Source organism: Morus notabilis, unplaced genomic scaffold (genome assembly GCF_000414095.1).
Source record: "Morus notabilis unplaced genomic scaffold, ASM41409v2 Scaffold899, whole genome shotgun sequence".
Taxonomy (NCBI): Eukaryota; Viridiplantae; Streptophyta; class Magnoliopsida; order Rosales; family Moraceae; genus Morus; species Morus notabilis.
This window is the reverse complement of record NW_010359473.1, coordinates 61892-78016: the sequence shown is the minus strand read 5'-3', so window position 1 is coordinate 78016 and position 16125 is coordinate 61892. Positions and strand designations below refer to the sequence as shown.

The 16125-nt window shown below is 40.0% G+C and overlaps 1 protein-coding gene and 1 non-coding gene across 2 annotated transcripts in view; both read right to left on the bottom strand.

Annotated features, from left to right (window-relative positions):
• LOC21387780 (protein CASP) overlaps positions 1-16125 on the bottom strand; it is a 38990-nt gene that overhangs the window by 4914 nt on the left and 17951 nt on the right. The window contains exons 6-12 of the mRNA XM_024163212.1: positions 7298-7407; positions 7077-7171; positions 6634-6686; positions 4728-4893; positions 3826-3918; positions 3129-3257; positions 2803-2922 (exon numbers count right to left, since the gene is read on the bottom strand). Of these exons, the coding sequence (XP_024018980.1) occupies positions 2803-2922; positions 3129-3257; positions 3826-3918; positions 4728-4893; positions 6634-6686; positions 7077-7171; positions 7298-7407 (766 nt within the window). The remainder of the gene's footprint in view (positions 1-2802; positions 2923-3128; positions 3258-3825; positions 3919-4727; positions 4894-6633; positions 6687-7076; positions 7172-7297; positions 7408-16125) is intronic.
• Positions 9842-9948, bottom strand: LOC112090898. The gene has a single exon (XR_002901888.1). It is a non-coding gene; the product is annotated as a small nucleolar RNA R71 (small nucleolar RNA).

Here is a 16125-nt window from a genome sequence, read left to right as displayed (position 1 = left end):
TGCTATCATCCTCCATCAAGAAAATTCTATATCTCCGCCGATGTTACCTTCTTCGAAAACAAATCTTATTTCCCTAAGTCCCATCTTCAGGGGGAGACAACTAATCTTGAAGATGGTACTTGGTCTGAGTCGTTTGAGTCTTTTGAACCACTTGATCTTCCGTCTACTTCTCATTCTCCTTTAGTCATCACTTCGGTCACCCCACAAGGTCCTGCCCACAAGCCCGAGTCTTCCAACACAGAAACCGATCCTACTTGTCAACCCCAAGAGTCTGTCAGTTCTGAAAATCCGAAAGAGCCTGTGTCTAGTCAAGTTACTGATGTTCATCCAAGGTTTTCTCAGGTGTATACAAGAAGGGCAAAAGCCCCAAACCTAACACAAGTCCAAGAGACCAACCCGAGTCCTGAGAATGAGGGCATGGTGAGTACAGATTCATTCTTAGACACTGAGACAGTTGAAGCTTCAACTGATGACTCTCATCTGCCCATTGCCATCAGGAAAAAATCCCGAGAATGCTCCAAGAGGCCACTATATCCTCTTTCCCACTATGTCTCACCTAAACACCTGTCACCATCCCACCCGAGGTTTATAGCCAGCCTAAACACAATCTCCATACCAAATACACTTTATGAGGCGTTATTGAAGGAGGAGTGGAGGAAGGCTATGAGAGAGGAATTAGAGGCTCTGGAAAAGAATCAAACATGGGAGATAGTGGAGAGACCAAAAGGAAAGAACATAGTTGATTGCAAATGGGTATTTGCATTAAAGTATAAGGCTGATGGATCTCTCAAGAGATATAAAGCAAGGTTAGTTGCGAAAGGGTACACTCAGACTTATGGGGTGGATTATCTGGAGACATTCGCTCCGGTGGTAAAAATGAATACCGTGAGGATTTTAGTGTCGTTAGCAGCCCGTTTTGACTGGCCATTGGTACAATATGATGTGAAAAATGCCTTCCTCCATGGAGACTTGGATGAGGAGATATATATGAGCATCCCGCCAGGATTTGAGGGGAATAAAACCAGTGACAAAGTCTGCAAGCTTAAAAAGGCTCTATATGGGCTAAAACAGTCCCCTAGAGCATGGTTTGGCAGATTTGCTAAGGTAATGAAAGATTCGGGTTATAGGCAAAGGCAAGGTGATCACATGTTGTTCTTCAAACATTCGGCCTCAGGGGGAGTGACTGCCTTGCTTGTGTATGTTGATGATATCATTGTAACGGGGAATAATGAGAAGGAGAAAGATGACTTGAAGAGAAGACTGATTCAAGAATTTGAGATAAAGGAACTTGGTAGATTGAATTATTTTCTTGGGATTGAGGGCATACTCTAGACAAGGCATCTTTCTATCCCAACGGAAGTATGTGACTGATCTTCTAATAGAAACTGGAAAGGCTGATTGTAAACCGGCTGCCACTCCTGTGGACTCAAACCAGAAATTAAGTGAAGCAAGAGAGGAACCACCAGTGGACAAGGGAATGTATCAAAGGCTAGTTGGAAGACTCATATATCTCACTCACACTCAGCCTGACATATCTTACTCAGTGAGTGTGATCAGCCAATTTATGCATGATCCGAGGGAGCCTCACCTTCAAGCTGCACATAGAATACTGCACTACTTGAAGGGCAGCCCTGGAAAAGGGATCTTGTTCAAAAGGAACTATGTTTTGGCGTTAGAAGCATATACAGATGCAGATTATGCCGGTTCTATAGTGGATAGAAGATCAACAACTGGCTATTGTACATTTCTTCGTGGTAATCTGATAACATGGAGGAGCAAAAAGCAGAATGTTGTGGCTAGATCATCTGCAGAAGCTGAATTTCGAGCTGTTGCTCAAGGGATGTGTGAACTACTTTGGCTGAAAATTATTCTAGAGGATTTGAGAGTCAAGTGGGAGGAACCTATGAAGCTCTACTGCAACAACAAGTCAGCAATCAACATCGCTCACAATCCTATTCAACATGATAGGACAAAACATATTGAGATTGATAGGCACTTCATCAAAGAGAAGTTGGAAGAAGGACTCATATGTATGTCCTGTGTTCCTTCAGGAGGTCAATTGGCTGACGTTCTAACAAAATGATTAAATGGTTCTAATTTTCATGAGATTGTAGCCAAGCTGGGAATGGAAGATATTCATTTCTCAGCTTGAGGGGGAGTGTCGAGAGGTATTTTAGGCTGTAAATCAATTAGGAAAATTAGTTTTAACAATTCCTGACTTTCAGGGATTGTGGTAGATATCCTTTCCTATTTTCTCTCTATGTAAACTCTATAAATACTTAGCCATGTAATTATTCAGTATACGAAATATTAATAGATAATTTTTCATCCCTAGTTTGCGTCAGTTTCTGTATGTAAACCGGTTGTAATTGTCATGTAATATACAATTCCTTCAATTTTTTCTCTCAAATTTCCACAAGAGGGCAACAACATAAATTCAGAACCAATTTTACCCCAGAGCATCACAACTCTTTAGAAGAAGCCAAAACTTCTCACTCTTCATGCTTTGTAATGTCGTGTAGTATCTTCTCTTGTTTAACTGTTTGTGAAGGACCACTTGTTCTTCCAGGAATTCGTCTTTGTTCCATTATTAATTATTATTAAACATTAAGTTCAGTTTCTTATTGAAAAATGTAAGCAAGAGTACATTTGAAACGAACTAATCACTCAACTTAACGTGCTATAACATTCAGATTCCATACAAGGTTATGGCTACTCATTACAGAACATTTATGGAACCTGTAACCATGACACTCATTCTGGGAATTGGGAACTTTCAAAAGCCATTGAATTGAACCAAACCTTTAATATATCATCCTCCAACTTCTGTATTAACTTTTGTTGTTCATTGACCTTTGCTGTCAGTTCTGCTATCTTGCCTTCAGCTGTTTCAAGCAGTGATGCTTTCTCTGAAAGTTTGACCTAGAGGTAAGAAAAACAGTGTTAGGAAAGCTAATGGAGAAGACAATTAAATAATTACCTCCTATAAATTTGCATACGAATGTTTTAATTTATATTAAAGATATGATTCTTGGTATTCGACTACGTGTGAGGATTCTGCGCCTGCATGCAATTCGAGAAGAGAATACATGATATACCATGAGAATAGAGCATCAAACAAACTTCACCTTCATCTGTGTAAGTTCGTGTTCCATTTTCCTGTTCTTATCAAGAAGAAGAGACTCCATTTTGCTCATCTCTTCTCCACTTGTAGCTACTTCCCAATCTTCTGCCTCAATTGAGTTATAACCCACTGCCTGGATATATTACCTTGAGTGTTAGACAGAGATGCAGCAAACGTTGTTGAATTGACAAGAATCAAAAGTAATCTTGTCACACTGTTAATAAGAATGATGATGCGCAGAAAAAAAAAATCCTCAGGAAATTAAAAGAGACCATCGATCACTAAATCATACAACAAATTAAAAGAACAGTTGAAGAATTTTGAAAATATCAGGCAGAACATATATTTTCGTTCTGCGCGGTACCATGACCAGAAAATGCTGCTAAGAATACTAGTATATCAAGACTTCAAGCAGTTTCAGTATCAACTATGACCTTATCAGTTAAAATTTTCTCAGACTAATAGTGAAAATGACGTTTATATGGACGAAAGCATAGATGTTGGGAAAAGTTAGCTGAACAGGTAACTATCATAGTTTCGCAGCAAATTAATTTCAACTTCTCCAAATTGCATGATCAACACCCTATAGTCGAGTAGTACATTGAATATACCACATAAATCAAATAACTTGTCTACAATCGAAGAGAACTTTCTAAAGGAAGACTTGATTAATTTCGAAAATTGTAAAGGGATGGAATTACCTGCAAAATTTTGACCTTTTTACGCAAATCATCAACCAATTTCTCTGTTGGCCTTGCCTGAAGCTCTTTCTTCATCTCCTCAAGGGCTATTTCCTGATTAATGAAGAAGGAAAATTAAATCGCGATATAGAAAAAGAATAGAAGTGGTTAACTAGTATATGCAGGGCAGAACCAGAAAATGTTCCAGGAGGGGCAGAACCAGAAAATGTTCCAGGAGGGGCAGAATTCAGAAATTGAGAAAATTTTTGGATTTTGGGTCCCAATCTCATTGAAATAGAAGGAATACAAGAATGCTAGCCTTGCACATCTGAAAGCACAATTTCGAGACACACATATATATACTTTTTCACTTCTAGTGTTTGTTTCAAAATAATGGGACTTTTTATGAAGTCAAGACATGATTTATGCCTTTTTATTATAAATTCTTACATTTCATATTTTGTAGAGTTAGTTTGCTCGCATTACTTCCATTAATTGTGGAATCAATTGCAAAAGAGAATAAAACAGACAAAATGAAAACAGAAGCAAAATGAAATCAGAGACAAGAAACAAAAAGCTAACCAAAGATCCCCTTAAACAGACAACAATTAACCCCCCTTCCAGTTCAAAATATTCAAAGAAAAAGGGAAGTCCTTTACTTAACGAGTATTAAAACACTCTAGTACCCAAACTGGCCTTCTTAGACATAGATTTGGTTACGTATTTTATTTATAACACAAAAGTCTCAATGTCTTTGTTTTTGTAGCAAACTGAACCAAGAATTTGCATATTCCCGTTGAACATCATACAAGAGAATAATACCCATGCGATCTCGAATAGAGATAAGAAGAGGACTTCCTATCAGGGAAAGCAAAGAATATCAGGATGCGAATATAAAAAGCTTTTTTCACTAAGTAATATACCTTTTCGTGGAGCAGGGAATTCAACTTCTTGATCTCATTAATATGTTCTTCTCGCTCACTTGATAAGGTTGTTTCAATATTGTGGAGTTCCATGTTGAGTTCAGAAATGATCTTCTCTTTCGCTATCAAAGAATTCTCAAGGATGGTATTTGAATCTATATCGTCACTGTAAGTACAGGAAACAACTGTACGCTAAAAGCATAACCCAGCCACCGCATTCATATAAAATTTCGGATAGTAGTAGCACATAGATTATGTCGGAAATTAATACTGAACAAAAACTTCACCAAATGTAGAAGAGTATCAATATCGGGCCATTATCTTCGGTACTAAAAAGGTAAGAGTAAAACCTGCCTGCCCCAATCAGACTCTCTCTCTCTCTCTCTCTCTCTCTCTATAGTTAAAAAACGAGAGAATATTATTAAAAAGTAAAAAAAAAAAAAAAAGAGGAAAGTACAAAAGGGGAAAAGAAGTCCCACAGAACAAAACAATAAATACAAGCCTTAATCCCAAATTAATACAACCCCAGTCAGACTATCCTCTCTCTCTCTCTCTCTCTCTCTCTCTCTCTCTCTCTCTCTCTCTCTCTAGTTAAAAAATGAGAGAATATTATTAAAAAGTAAAAAAAAAAAGAGGAAAGTACAAAAGGGGAAAAGGAGTCCCACAGAACAAATCAACAACAACAACAAATACAAGCCTTAATCCCAAATTAATTGGAGTCGGCTATATGGATTTCTCGTTTCCAGTCTGCTCTATTAAACACGAGACCCTCCTGAAGTCCTAGATCTTGAAAGTCGTGCCTAACTACGTCAGCCCAAGTAATTCTTGGTCTACCCCTCGCTCTCCTAATACTAGGTATTTGGATGTTCTCCCAAGCATGAACAGGTGCATCTAACGATCTACGCTGTACATGCCCGTACCACCTTAGACGGTTTTCCAACACCTTATCTTCTATCGGTGCTACACCTATTTTACTACGAATAACTTCATTCCGTATGCGATCCATCCTCGTATGGCCACTCATCCATCTTAACATACACATCTCCGCCACACTCATCTTGTATATTTGTTGTCTCTTGATGGCCCAACATTCACTACCATATAACATAACATAGCTGGCGAATTGATGTCCTATAGAATTTTTCTTTCAACTTAATAGGCATCTTATCATCACATAAAACTCCCGTGACATTCTTCCACTTAACCCACCCCACCTTAATCCTATGTCCAATCCAATATCCTCATCTATATCCCCTTCAAACTGCACTATGGACCCAAGGTACCTAAATTTCCTAGAAAACCCAATCACCACACCATCCAAAGAAATTCCATCACTCTGATCTCTCAAATTACTAAACCTACAATGCATGTACTCAGTCTTCGTTCTATTTAACTTAAATCCTTTCGTCTCAAGGATCTGTCTCCATAGTTCTAACTTACAGTTAATTCCCTCCCGATGTTCATCAACTAAAACTATATCGTCTGCAAAAAGCATACACCAAGGAATCCCATCTTGAATTTCTCTTGTTAGCTCGTCCATCACGATAGTAAAAAGATAAGGACTATGAGCGGAACCTTAATGAAGGCCAATCCAAATGGAAAACTCTTCCGTATAGCCTCCAGTAATTCTCACACTTGCGACAACACCATTATACATATCCTTTATTACCTTGATATACCTCATATATCCCAAAGAACAAAACAAAACGAAAGAAAATCTATCAACACAAAACTAGTGTAGGACTAAATCCCAACCCCTAAGTAAACGGATGGAGAAGACTATAGAGAAGACTATCTTCTCTATAATTCTACATAATGGAATCACTTTTGTAAGAAACTGGATGGAGAAAGATGAAGCCCCAGTACCGTAGACAAAGCCGTAGCCTGTAAAAAGTGGTAACCTCACCTTTTCTCATCTGTCTCTTCATTTGCTGACTGTAACTGGGTGCGTAGAAGCCCCTGCAATTTGTAGTTAACAAATGATTGCGTTATCATATATGAAAGGCCAAATAATTTGAAAGGCAAAGACGAATAGTAACAACATGCTTGACACACTGATTCTCACGATAACGTATGTGATAAAAAAAAAAGGAAAAAAAAAAGAAAAAAAAAAGAAAAACAGATGGCTGTGTCCAGACCAAGAATATGATTCCACCCATCAAAACTTAAGATCACCGCTAGACTAGTGCGGCTAATCTGGAATTGAAATAAGTGATAATAAACTAGTCCAGACCAGGTTACACATTGAACTCGTTAACGTAAAAAGGGTTTCCAAATGAACTAATAAAACCACAGAATTATTCAGTGGTCCAATGAATGTGGGTTCAAAATGTACGTTGCAGAACACACCTTCTCCCTCTCCAGGCTAAGAAGGCGTGTCTGAGCTCGTTCAACTTCGTCCATTAAAAGATTGACCTCTGATTGCTTTGCTGCCCTTTCTTCCTCTGACTCATTAAACAACACATCATAAAATTCTGAAAAATTGATCTAGGATTTGCAGATAGATGAAACATTTGAAATACAAGCATTTTACACAACAAGAATTAAACACAAAATATTTAGCATATAACCTGACTGGGCACGAAGCTCAAATAATTGGGTTTGCGCAAGCTCATGTAGTTTTTGCATATTGGAAACACTGTCCTTTGCTTGTCGTAATTGATCTTGCAACAATTGTTCTCTGCATAAATTAGGAGTTCACGGATCATTGTAAAGAAAGGTAAGAACATTTAATTTGAAAGGACATCATTATACAGAGTAACAAACTATTTGTAGACAACAACTGTCGATTATGATAGATTTTATCTTCTATTTATTAGGGAAAATTATTAGGAGTGTTATGTTTTAATAAGAGATTTGAATTAATATTCAAATCTTATAGCTTATCTTATTAGTTTATCTTATCCTTTAGAAGGGATAATTAGTTTCCTAGTTTATGGCTGATAACTCTAAGAAATTAGAGTTATCTTATGTATTTTTAGCTTAAAGTTTGCTTAGCCCAGAGTGTATTTCATTTCTCTGTCTTAACTTAGATTTTCTAGTTTTGCATTTTTATCTTTTAAATTCTGTACTTGTGCTGCTCTCGGGTTAAAAATGAGTGATTTGAGTCAAAAAAAGAGGTTAAAATATGCCTAAGTTGTGATTTTGCAAATTGCAGGGAGAATGCTATGACTATGCTGCAGCATTTAGGCAGCATTCTGGGTGCAGCTAGCAAATGGTATGACATCAGCACACTACCTGGAGGAAAAGGACAAAAGACCTATGTGAGCTGATTGAGCTATACAGCAGTGTGGACCACTTCAGCCCCTATCAATTGACACCTCAGCCCTTTTTGTTGCCCTAAAGAGGACATGCTTTCTGAAAACAAAAGGGCAGCCGCCGAGTACAAAAGAAAAAAAAAGAAAACAGAAGGAAAAAAGAAGGCAATAGAGAACACAGTACATAACGGAGGGAGAAAAAAAAGGCAGGACCAGAGACGTGAAACAAAAGAACAAAAATTCAAGAGAGAGAGAACAGCAGCAAGGAAGATCCAAAGGGAAGGACAAGGAGAAACTCTAGAAGATCCAAAATCTAGCTCCTCGATTCTTCTTCCTTCTATTAGCTTCATTCTTTGTTATTTTTGTTATTAATTAATACATGAATTACTTTGGAAATCTGGTTTCTGTAATTACCATTATGAACTAATTTGTTAAGCTAGATCTGCTAATGGAACTGAGGTTGTAAGGATGATGTTTGCTTGAGAAATGTTGATTAATTCTATTTCATGTTCATCTATGTATGCTTAATGCTTATTTCTATTTTTGGCTGGCCATCGATCATAGAATATAAGACTAAGATTAAAACTAGAAAGGTTAAATTTTAGTTAGATCCAACATAGATGATGCAAGTTCTCAATAATCTTGTTTTAGTTTGTTGATTTGTGAATGGTATAGGAATATATTGTTCATCTTGCATAACATAAAGAAATCTGAGCTTAATTTGCATTCTAAAACTAGATTCACATAGGAATATGCTGGAAATGGTTGAGGAATCTGTAGACATAAACACTTTGGAAGAATCTTATGCACAATAAATGAGTTTCTGTTAACATGACGTTTAAATGCTATAGCATTCTTGCAGCATTCTGTCAGATTTGCAACTAAGGGGAAATTAGTAGGTCTAGCTGATTCACTCCACTGCATACACTCCATTTTAGCATTTTTGATCTTCTGGTTAATCTTTTCTTACATTTTATTTTACATTTATGCATTTAAATCAATTGGGTAATTTTTGAACAGTCAACTTTTTATCATTCTTAACGAGTAAACTAGTTAATTTCTGCATGTACACTTGGTGATTCATTCTCTGTGGGACGATATCCGTACTTTGTACACTTTATTACTTGTCTGCGACACGTGCACTTGCGAGCATAAAAATCACGCAACGAGTTTTTGACGCCATTGCCAGGGATTGAAATCATTAAAAGTATTTGTAAGAGTCAATTTGTTTTCCGTTTGTTTACTTTTTTTTTCTCATTCGTTTTGCTTTTAATTTCTCAGGTTATTATGCCGTTTGCATGAATCCACCGCAAGTCTTGGAGTTGCTGCCTTTAGATCCTGAAATTGAAAGAACATTCTGAGTTAGGAGAAGGGAACAACAAGGCTTAGCAAGAGTGGGAGAAATGGCAGAAGGGGCAGAATGAAACAATGGGCAACACGTAAATGCCAACATTCCTGTCCTCCAACCGGTACTAGTAGATGACGAAAACAGGGCCATTCGAGATTATGCTGTGCCCATTTTACATGGACTTAACCCCGGCATAGTGAGGCCAGCGATTCAGGCGCCTCATTTTGACCTCAAGCCAGTGATGTTCCAAATGCTCCAAACTATGGGCCAATTCAATGGCATGGCAACTGAAGAACCTCACCTCCATCTCAGACAATTTATGGAGGTGAGTGATGCTTTCAAGCTACCGGGTGTGACTGAAGATGCGTTGATGTTAAAGCTATTCCCTTATTCTTTGAGGGATAGAGCTCGAGTATGGCTGAATTCTTTGCCTCCAAATTCGGTGGCGACATGGGATGATTTGGCAGAGAAGTTTCTCGTGAAATACTTCCCTCCAACCAAGAATGCCAAGCTAAAGGAACGACATTACCTCTTTCCAACAAACAGATGGAGAGTCATTATATGAAGCATGGGAAAAATTCAATGAGCTATTACGGAAGTGCCCTCATCATGGGATCCCCCATTGGATTCAAATGGAGACCTTTTATAATGGTCTCAATAGGCAAACAAGGACTATAGTTAATGCTGCAACTGGTGGAGTTATTTTGGCCAAGTCTTGCAATGAAGCATATGAGATTTTGGAGAGGATGGCCAACAACAATTATCAATGGCCAACCGAGAGACTTAATGCGAGGAAGGCTACTAGAATTCATGAAGTTGACGCCATCACAGCACTCTCAGCTCAAATGCCATCTTTGACGAATATGGTGAAAGCATTGAACATGCCGGCAAGGGTAAATTCTATGCAAACTGCTGGATTCTCTTGTGTTTACTGTGGAGAGGGCCACTTGTATGAAGATTGCCCATTCAACCCAGCCTCTGCTTGCTATGTTGCTAACTTCAACAGGAGTAGCAATCCTTATTCGAATCTTCACAACCAAGGGTTGAGGCAACATCCAAACTTGACTTGGAGTAATAAAGGAACGAGTTCTACTGGAGCTAACGCTTATCATAGACCCACATATCCACCCGGTTATCCACATCAACAACAAAGAACACAAGCGGATCAATCTAGCTCTTTGGAGAGTTTGCTAAAAGAATTTATAGCGAGGAGTGAAGCCAAAATCCAAAGTCATAATGCAGCACTGAGGAATGTAGAAAATCAAATGGGGCAGATTGCTAACTCTTTGAACAACCGGCCCCAAGGTTCTCTCCCAAGCACCGAAGATCAACGGAGAGAAGGGAAAGAACACTGTAAGGCTATTTCACTAAGGACCGGAAAGGAGTTGGAGCTAAGGGCAAGACTTCAGGATGTACAAACAGAGCCCACTTCAATCCAAGAGGAAGAGCAGCAAACTCAGCCACAAGAAGAACAGCGAAGGAATCAACAACCAAATTCTGACGTGCAAAATGCTATAGCATCCTCGCAGCATTCTAGAGCAGCAGAAATCAGTAACAGCAGTAGCAGCCGACCACCTCCACCATTCCCATTGCGCTTTCAAAGACAGCAAGAAGATGGACAGTTTCGCAAGTTTTTAGATGTGTTGAAGCAGCTACACATCAACATACCTCTAATGGAAGCCCTGGAACAGATGCCCAGCTATGCTAAGTTTATGAAGGATTTAGTGACTAAAAAACGCAGGCTTGGGGAGTTTGAAACAATAGCTTTGACTGAAAAATGCAACGCTATTTTGCAAAACAAACTCGCTTGAAGGATCCGGGAAGTTTCACCATTCCGTGCTCCATTGGCAACCAATATTTTGGTAAGGCATTGTGCGACTTGGGAGTGATTATAAACTTGATGCCGATATCCATATTCAAGAAGTTGGGAATTGGCGAAGCAAGGCCTACCACCGTGTCTTTGCACCTCGCAGACAGATCAATTGCAACTCCCAAAGGAAAAATTGAGGATGAGCTAGTTAAGGTGGATAAGTTCATTTTTCTGGCGGATTTTATATAATTCTTGACTATGAAGCAGATAGAAAAGTACCTATAATTTTGGAAAGGCCGTTTCTTGCAACATGCCGCACCTTAATTGATGTTAAAAAAGGTAAGCTTACCATGAGGGTACAAGAAGAGCATGTCACATTCAATGTATTCAAGGCAATGAAACTCCCAAGTGAGATTGAGGAATTTTCGGCCATTTCAGTTGTTGACTCTTTGGTGGCTGAAAAGCTTGAGCAAGACAACCTTGAGGAGAATGAGGAAGAAGTTGTTGAGCAAGTAGAGTGGTTGGAAGCTAATTCAACAGTGCCAAGGTTCGCAAGGAAGTTTGAGTCTTCGGACTTGGCGGATCGTGAACACAAGCCATCTTGGCCATCAAGCGAAGAACCACTGGCCTTGGAATTAAAGCCCTTACCTGCTCATTTGAGGTATGCTTACTTAGGGGAATCCTCAACTCTACCTGTTATCATTTCTGCTGAGTTGACAAAAGTACAGGAGGAAAGCTTGCTTACTATTTTAAAAGAGTTCCACGGGGCTATTGGATGGACTATGGCTGACATTAAGGGTATAAGTCCCTCGTTTTGCATGCACAAGATTCTCTTGGAAGATGATCAAAAAAGGTCAATAGGGGGACAAAGGAGGATGAACCCAATCATGAAAGAAGTGGTCAAGAAGGAGATAATCAAGTGGCTAGACGCCGGGATCATTTATCCAATCTCCGACAGTGCATGGGTGAGTCCGGTCCAGTGTGTCCCTAAGAAAGGGGAAATTACTGTTGTAGTGAATGACAATAATGAGTTAATCCCCACAAGAACTGTAACGGGCTAGAGGATATGCTGGACTATAGGAAGCTCAATAAGGCCACAAGGAAGGATCACTTCCCACTCCCCTTCACTGATCAGATGTTGGATAGATTGGCAGGGAAGGAGTATTATTGCTTTTTGGATGGATATTCTAGATATAATCAGATCGCTATCGCGCCAGAAGATTAACATAAGACCACGTTTACTTGTCCATTCGGCACGTTTGCTTTTAGAAGAATGACATTCAGCCTTTGCAACGCTCCTGCAACCTTTCAGCGATGCATGATGGCTATCTTTACTGATATGGTGGAGCATTACTTGGAGGTGTTCATGGACGACTTCTCAGTTTTTGGGGAAAATTTTAATGAGTGTCTCACTAACTTGGCCAAAGTCTTGAAGAGATGTAAAGAGACTAATTTAGTCCTGAATTGGGAAAAGTGTCACTTCATGGTCAAGGAAAGGATAGTGTTAGGCCAGAGAGTTTCAAAGAACGGCCTTGAGGTTGACAAAGCAAAGGTTACTATAATAGAGAAGCTACCACCGCCAACCAATGTAAAAGGACTTAGAAGTTTCCTTGGACATGCTGGGTTTTATCGGAGATTCATTAAGGATTTTTCAAAGATTTCCAAGCCTCTTTGCAGTTTATTGGAGAAGGACAGCCAATTCAATTTTGATGAGGCATGTATGGCAGCGTTTATCGAGCTTAAGCAACGACTTATCTCAGCACCGATCATTGTTGCGCCGGATTGGTCCCTACCATTTGAAGTCATGTGTGATGCAAGTGACTGGGCCATGGGAGCTATTTTGGAGCAGCAAAAGAACAAAGTATTTCACTCCATCTACTATGTCAGCAAGACACTCTCAGGGGCTCAACTGAACTACACAGTGACAGAGAAAGAATTGCTTGCAGTAGTTTTTGCTTTTGATAAGTTCAGAGCCTACTTGGTGGGGACTAAAGTCATAGTCTATACAGATCACTTAGCCATCAAGTACCTTGTGGAGAAGAAAGATGCCAAACCCCGATTAATCAGATGGGTGCTCCTCTTGCAAGAATTTGACTTGAAAATCACGAATAGAAATGGAACAGAGAACCAGGTGGCTGGTCACCTGTCTCGGCTGGAAAGACTAGATGTGGGTGAAGAATCTATGATCATTAATGAAGTTTTTCCTGATGAGCAGTTGTTTACAGTGGCCCAATCTCAAGTGCCATGGTATGCAGATTTTGTCAACTACTTGGTGAGTGGGGTGTTGCCTCCGAACTTGAACTACTCGCAGAAGAAGTTTCTACATGACATCAAAGCCTACATTTGGGATGAGCCGTTTCTATTTAAGCGGTGCGGTGATCAGATTATTCAAAGATGTGTCTCAGAAGTGGAAATTGAAGAAATTCTGAGGCAATGTCACTCTTCTCCTTATGGTGGGCATTTCAAGGGAGATCGTACAGCAGCAAAAATTTTACAATCTGGCTTTTATTGGCCGAGCCTGTTTAAGGATGCACATAAATTTGCAGCTACCTGTGATCGTTGTCAAAGGGTAGGTAACATCTCTCGACGTCACGAGTTGCCTCTAACCAACATTTTAGAGGTGGAGTTGTTCGATGTATGGGGGATTGATTTTATAGGACCCTTCATACCATCCTATGGGAATCTGTACATTCTTGTGGCTGTTGATTATGTGTCAAAATGGGTAGAAGCGGTTGCATTTCCCACGAATGACTCAAAGGTGGTGATGAACTTCATGAGGAAGAAAATCTTTACAAGATTTGGCACACCCAGAGCAATAATCAACGATTAAGGGACACATTTTTGCAACAAGTATTTTGCTGCCCTTCTTGCGCAATATGGTGTAAGACACAAAGTTGCCACAAGCTACCATCCCTAATCCAATGGGCAAGCCGAGATCTCCAACAGAGAAGTCAAGACAATTTTGGAGAAAACTGTTTGTCCCACAAGGAAATATTAGTCCAAAAGACTTGATGCACTGTGGGCCTACATATCAGCGTTCAAAACACATATTGGCATGTCACCATACCAATTGGTGTTTGGCAAGGCATGCCATTTGCCTCTCGAACTGGAACATAAGGCATATTGGGCACTTAAGCAATTGAATTTGGACATGGGGTGGTTGGTGAGAAAAGGCTTTTGCAGCTCAATGAGTTAGATGAATTCCAACTCCAAGCATATGTGAATGCAAAGCTCTACAAAGAGAAGGTCAAAAGGCGGCATGACAAGAGGATTCTGAGCAGAGCGTTTGAACCAGGGCAGCAAGTCCTCTTGTTTAATTCAAGACTGAAGCTCTTCCCTGGAAAGCTGAAATCGCGATGGTCAGGTCCATTCATAGTATCCACAGTTTTCCCCCCATGAGGCAGTGGAGCTACAAGAAAACAACTCTGGGAGAAAATTTTTGGTAAATGGCCAGTGAATTAAGCACTACTGGGGAGGTCCTGTGGATCGCTACAAAACTTCCATCATCTTGCAGGAGGCATGAATCAAGGGCAGTAGTCAAGCTGATGACTTAAAAACAAGCGCTTTTGGGAGGCAATCCACGAATTGTTTTGATTTGTTTGATTTTGTTTTGCTATTTTGCCTTTGCATTTTCGCTTTTGTGTGTGATTTAGTAGTTAGAATTAATTTTAGTGTTCAATTTTATGCAGAAAAAAAAAACGCTGAGCAAGAATTAGGAAGCAGAGCAGGGAGCATGAAAAGTCATTAAGTTGTCTAGACTGCTATGACTATGCTGCAGCATTTCCACAACATTCTGGGCAGCACGTAACAAATGGAAACTCGCTCAGCTTGTTTAGCGCCCATTATTCCCTAGGCAAAAACCAGGGAGAACAGAGCCACGGCGCTAGGATAACAGAGCCGTGGCGCCCGTTATTTCCTGTTAAAAAAAAACAAAAAAATAAAACAAAACAACAACTCACTCAGCAACTTCCTGAAGCCCTAATTTCACCCTTTTACTTGTGCTCCTCTCTTCATTTTTTTTTTCAAACGACCCACTCACACTTTCCACTCTTCCATTCTAGGCCGCCGCTTATCTCTTTCCTCCCATCATCGCCGCGGCCAAGCCATCTCAGCCACCTTCATCAATCTCACCACTAGAGCCTCACTCATCCCCAGTGTCTTCAGCGAGGCATTCTCACGGCGCAGCGCAGTTAAGTTTGGGGGTAAAGCTCACCACGGCCACAAAAGGTAAGGGTGATTTCTCACTTTCTCATCGATTGTCTGTGTTGTCTAGTGGAATATACTTGGATGTGTTGAGATTTGGGGATATGTTTTGTCATCACCGTGAGTGTGCTTCAAGTGTTTAAAAAAACAGTGCATTTACGTGTTGTCAGAGGCGAGGTGAGTCTAGGCTGTGAGGACTTGAATTGAAGAGGAAGCAGAGAAATTGCTCTGTTGGGTTTTAGCGAGTAGTTAAGCTTTGGGGGTAGCTCTTTCACGAGTAGTTAAGATTAGATGGTGGTCACCATTAAGCTATCTTGTCAATACACCACAATGCCATTCAAGAGCAAGGCAAGAACGGGAAAGGTCGTGCCTGTGAGAGCAGAATTAGATAGCTCCGAAACACATCCTGAACCGGAGGATCAGATTTTGGAACAGTTTGTCTCCTCAAGCTTTAGACAGGTTCACCACGTGCACAAGCTCCCAGGCTTTACATATGAAGAAGGGGTTTGTCTATGCACGGAGCAGCACTTTGGGTTACCCGGATTTTGTTCATTCAGTCATCGAGAGACATGCATGACAAACTTTCTACCATCGACAACCTGCTGCAGTGACTGAGTTGGTGCGAGAATTCTACGCGAATTACAATGCAGCTACACCAAAATCGGTCTTTGTGCGAGACCACTAGGTTCCACTCACGTCAGCGGAAATTAACAGAATGTACAATCTGCCAGATACAGAAGATCATTTCTAGGAAATTGCTGCAGGGTTGGATGAGGAGCA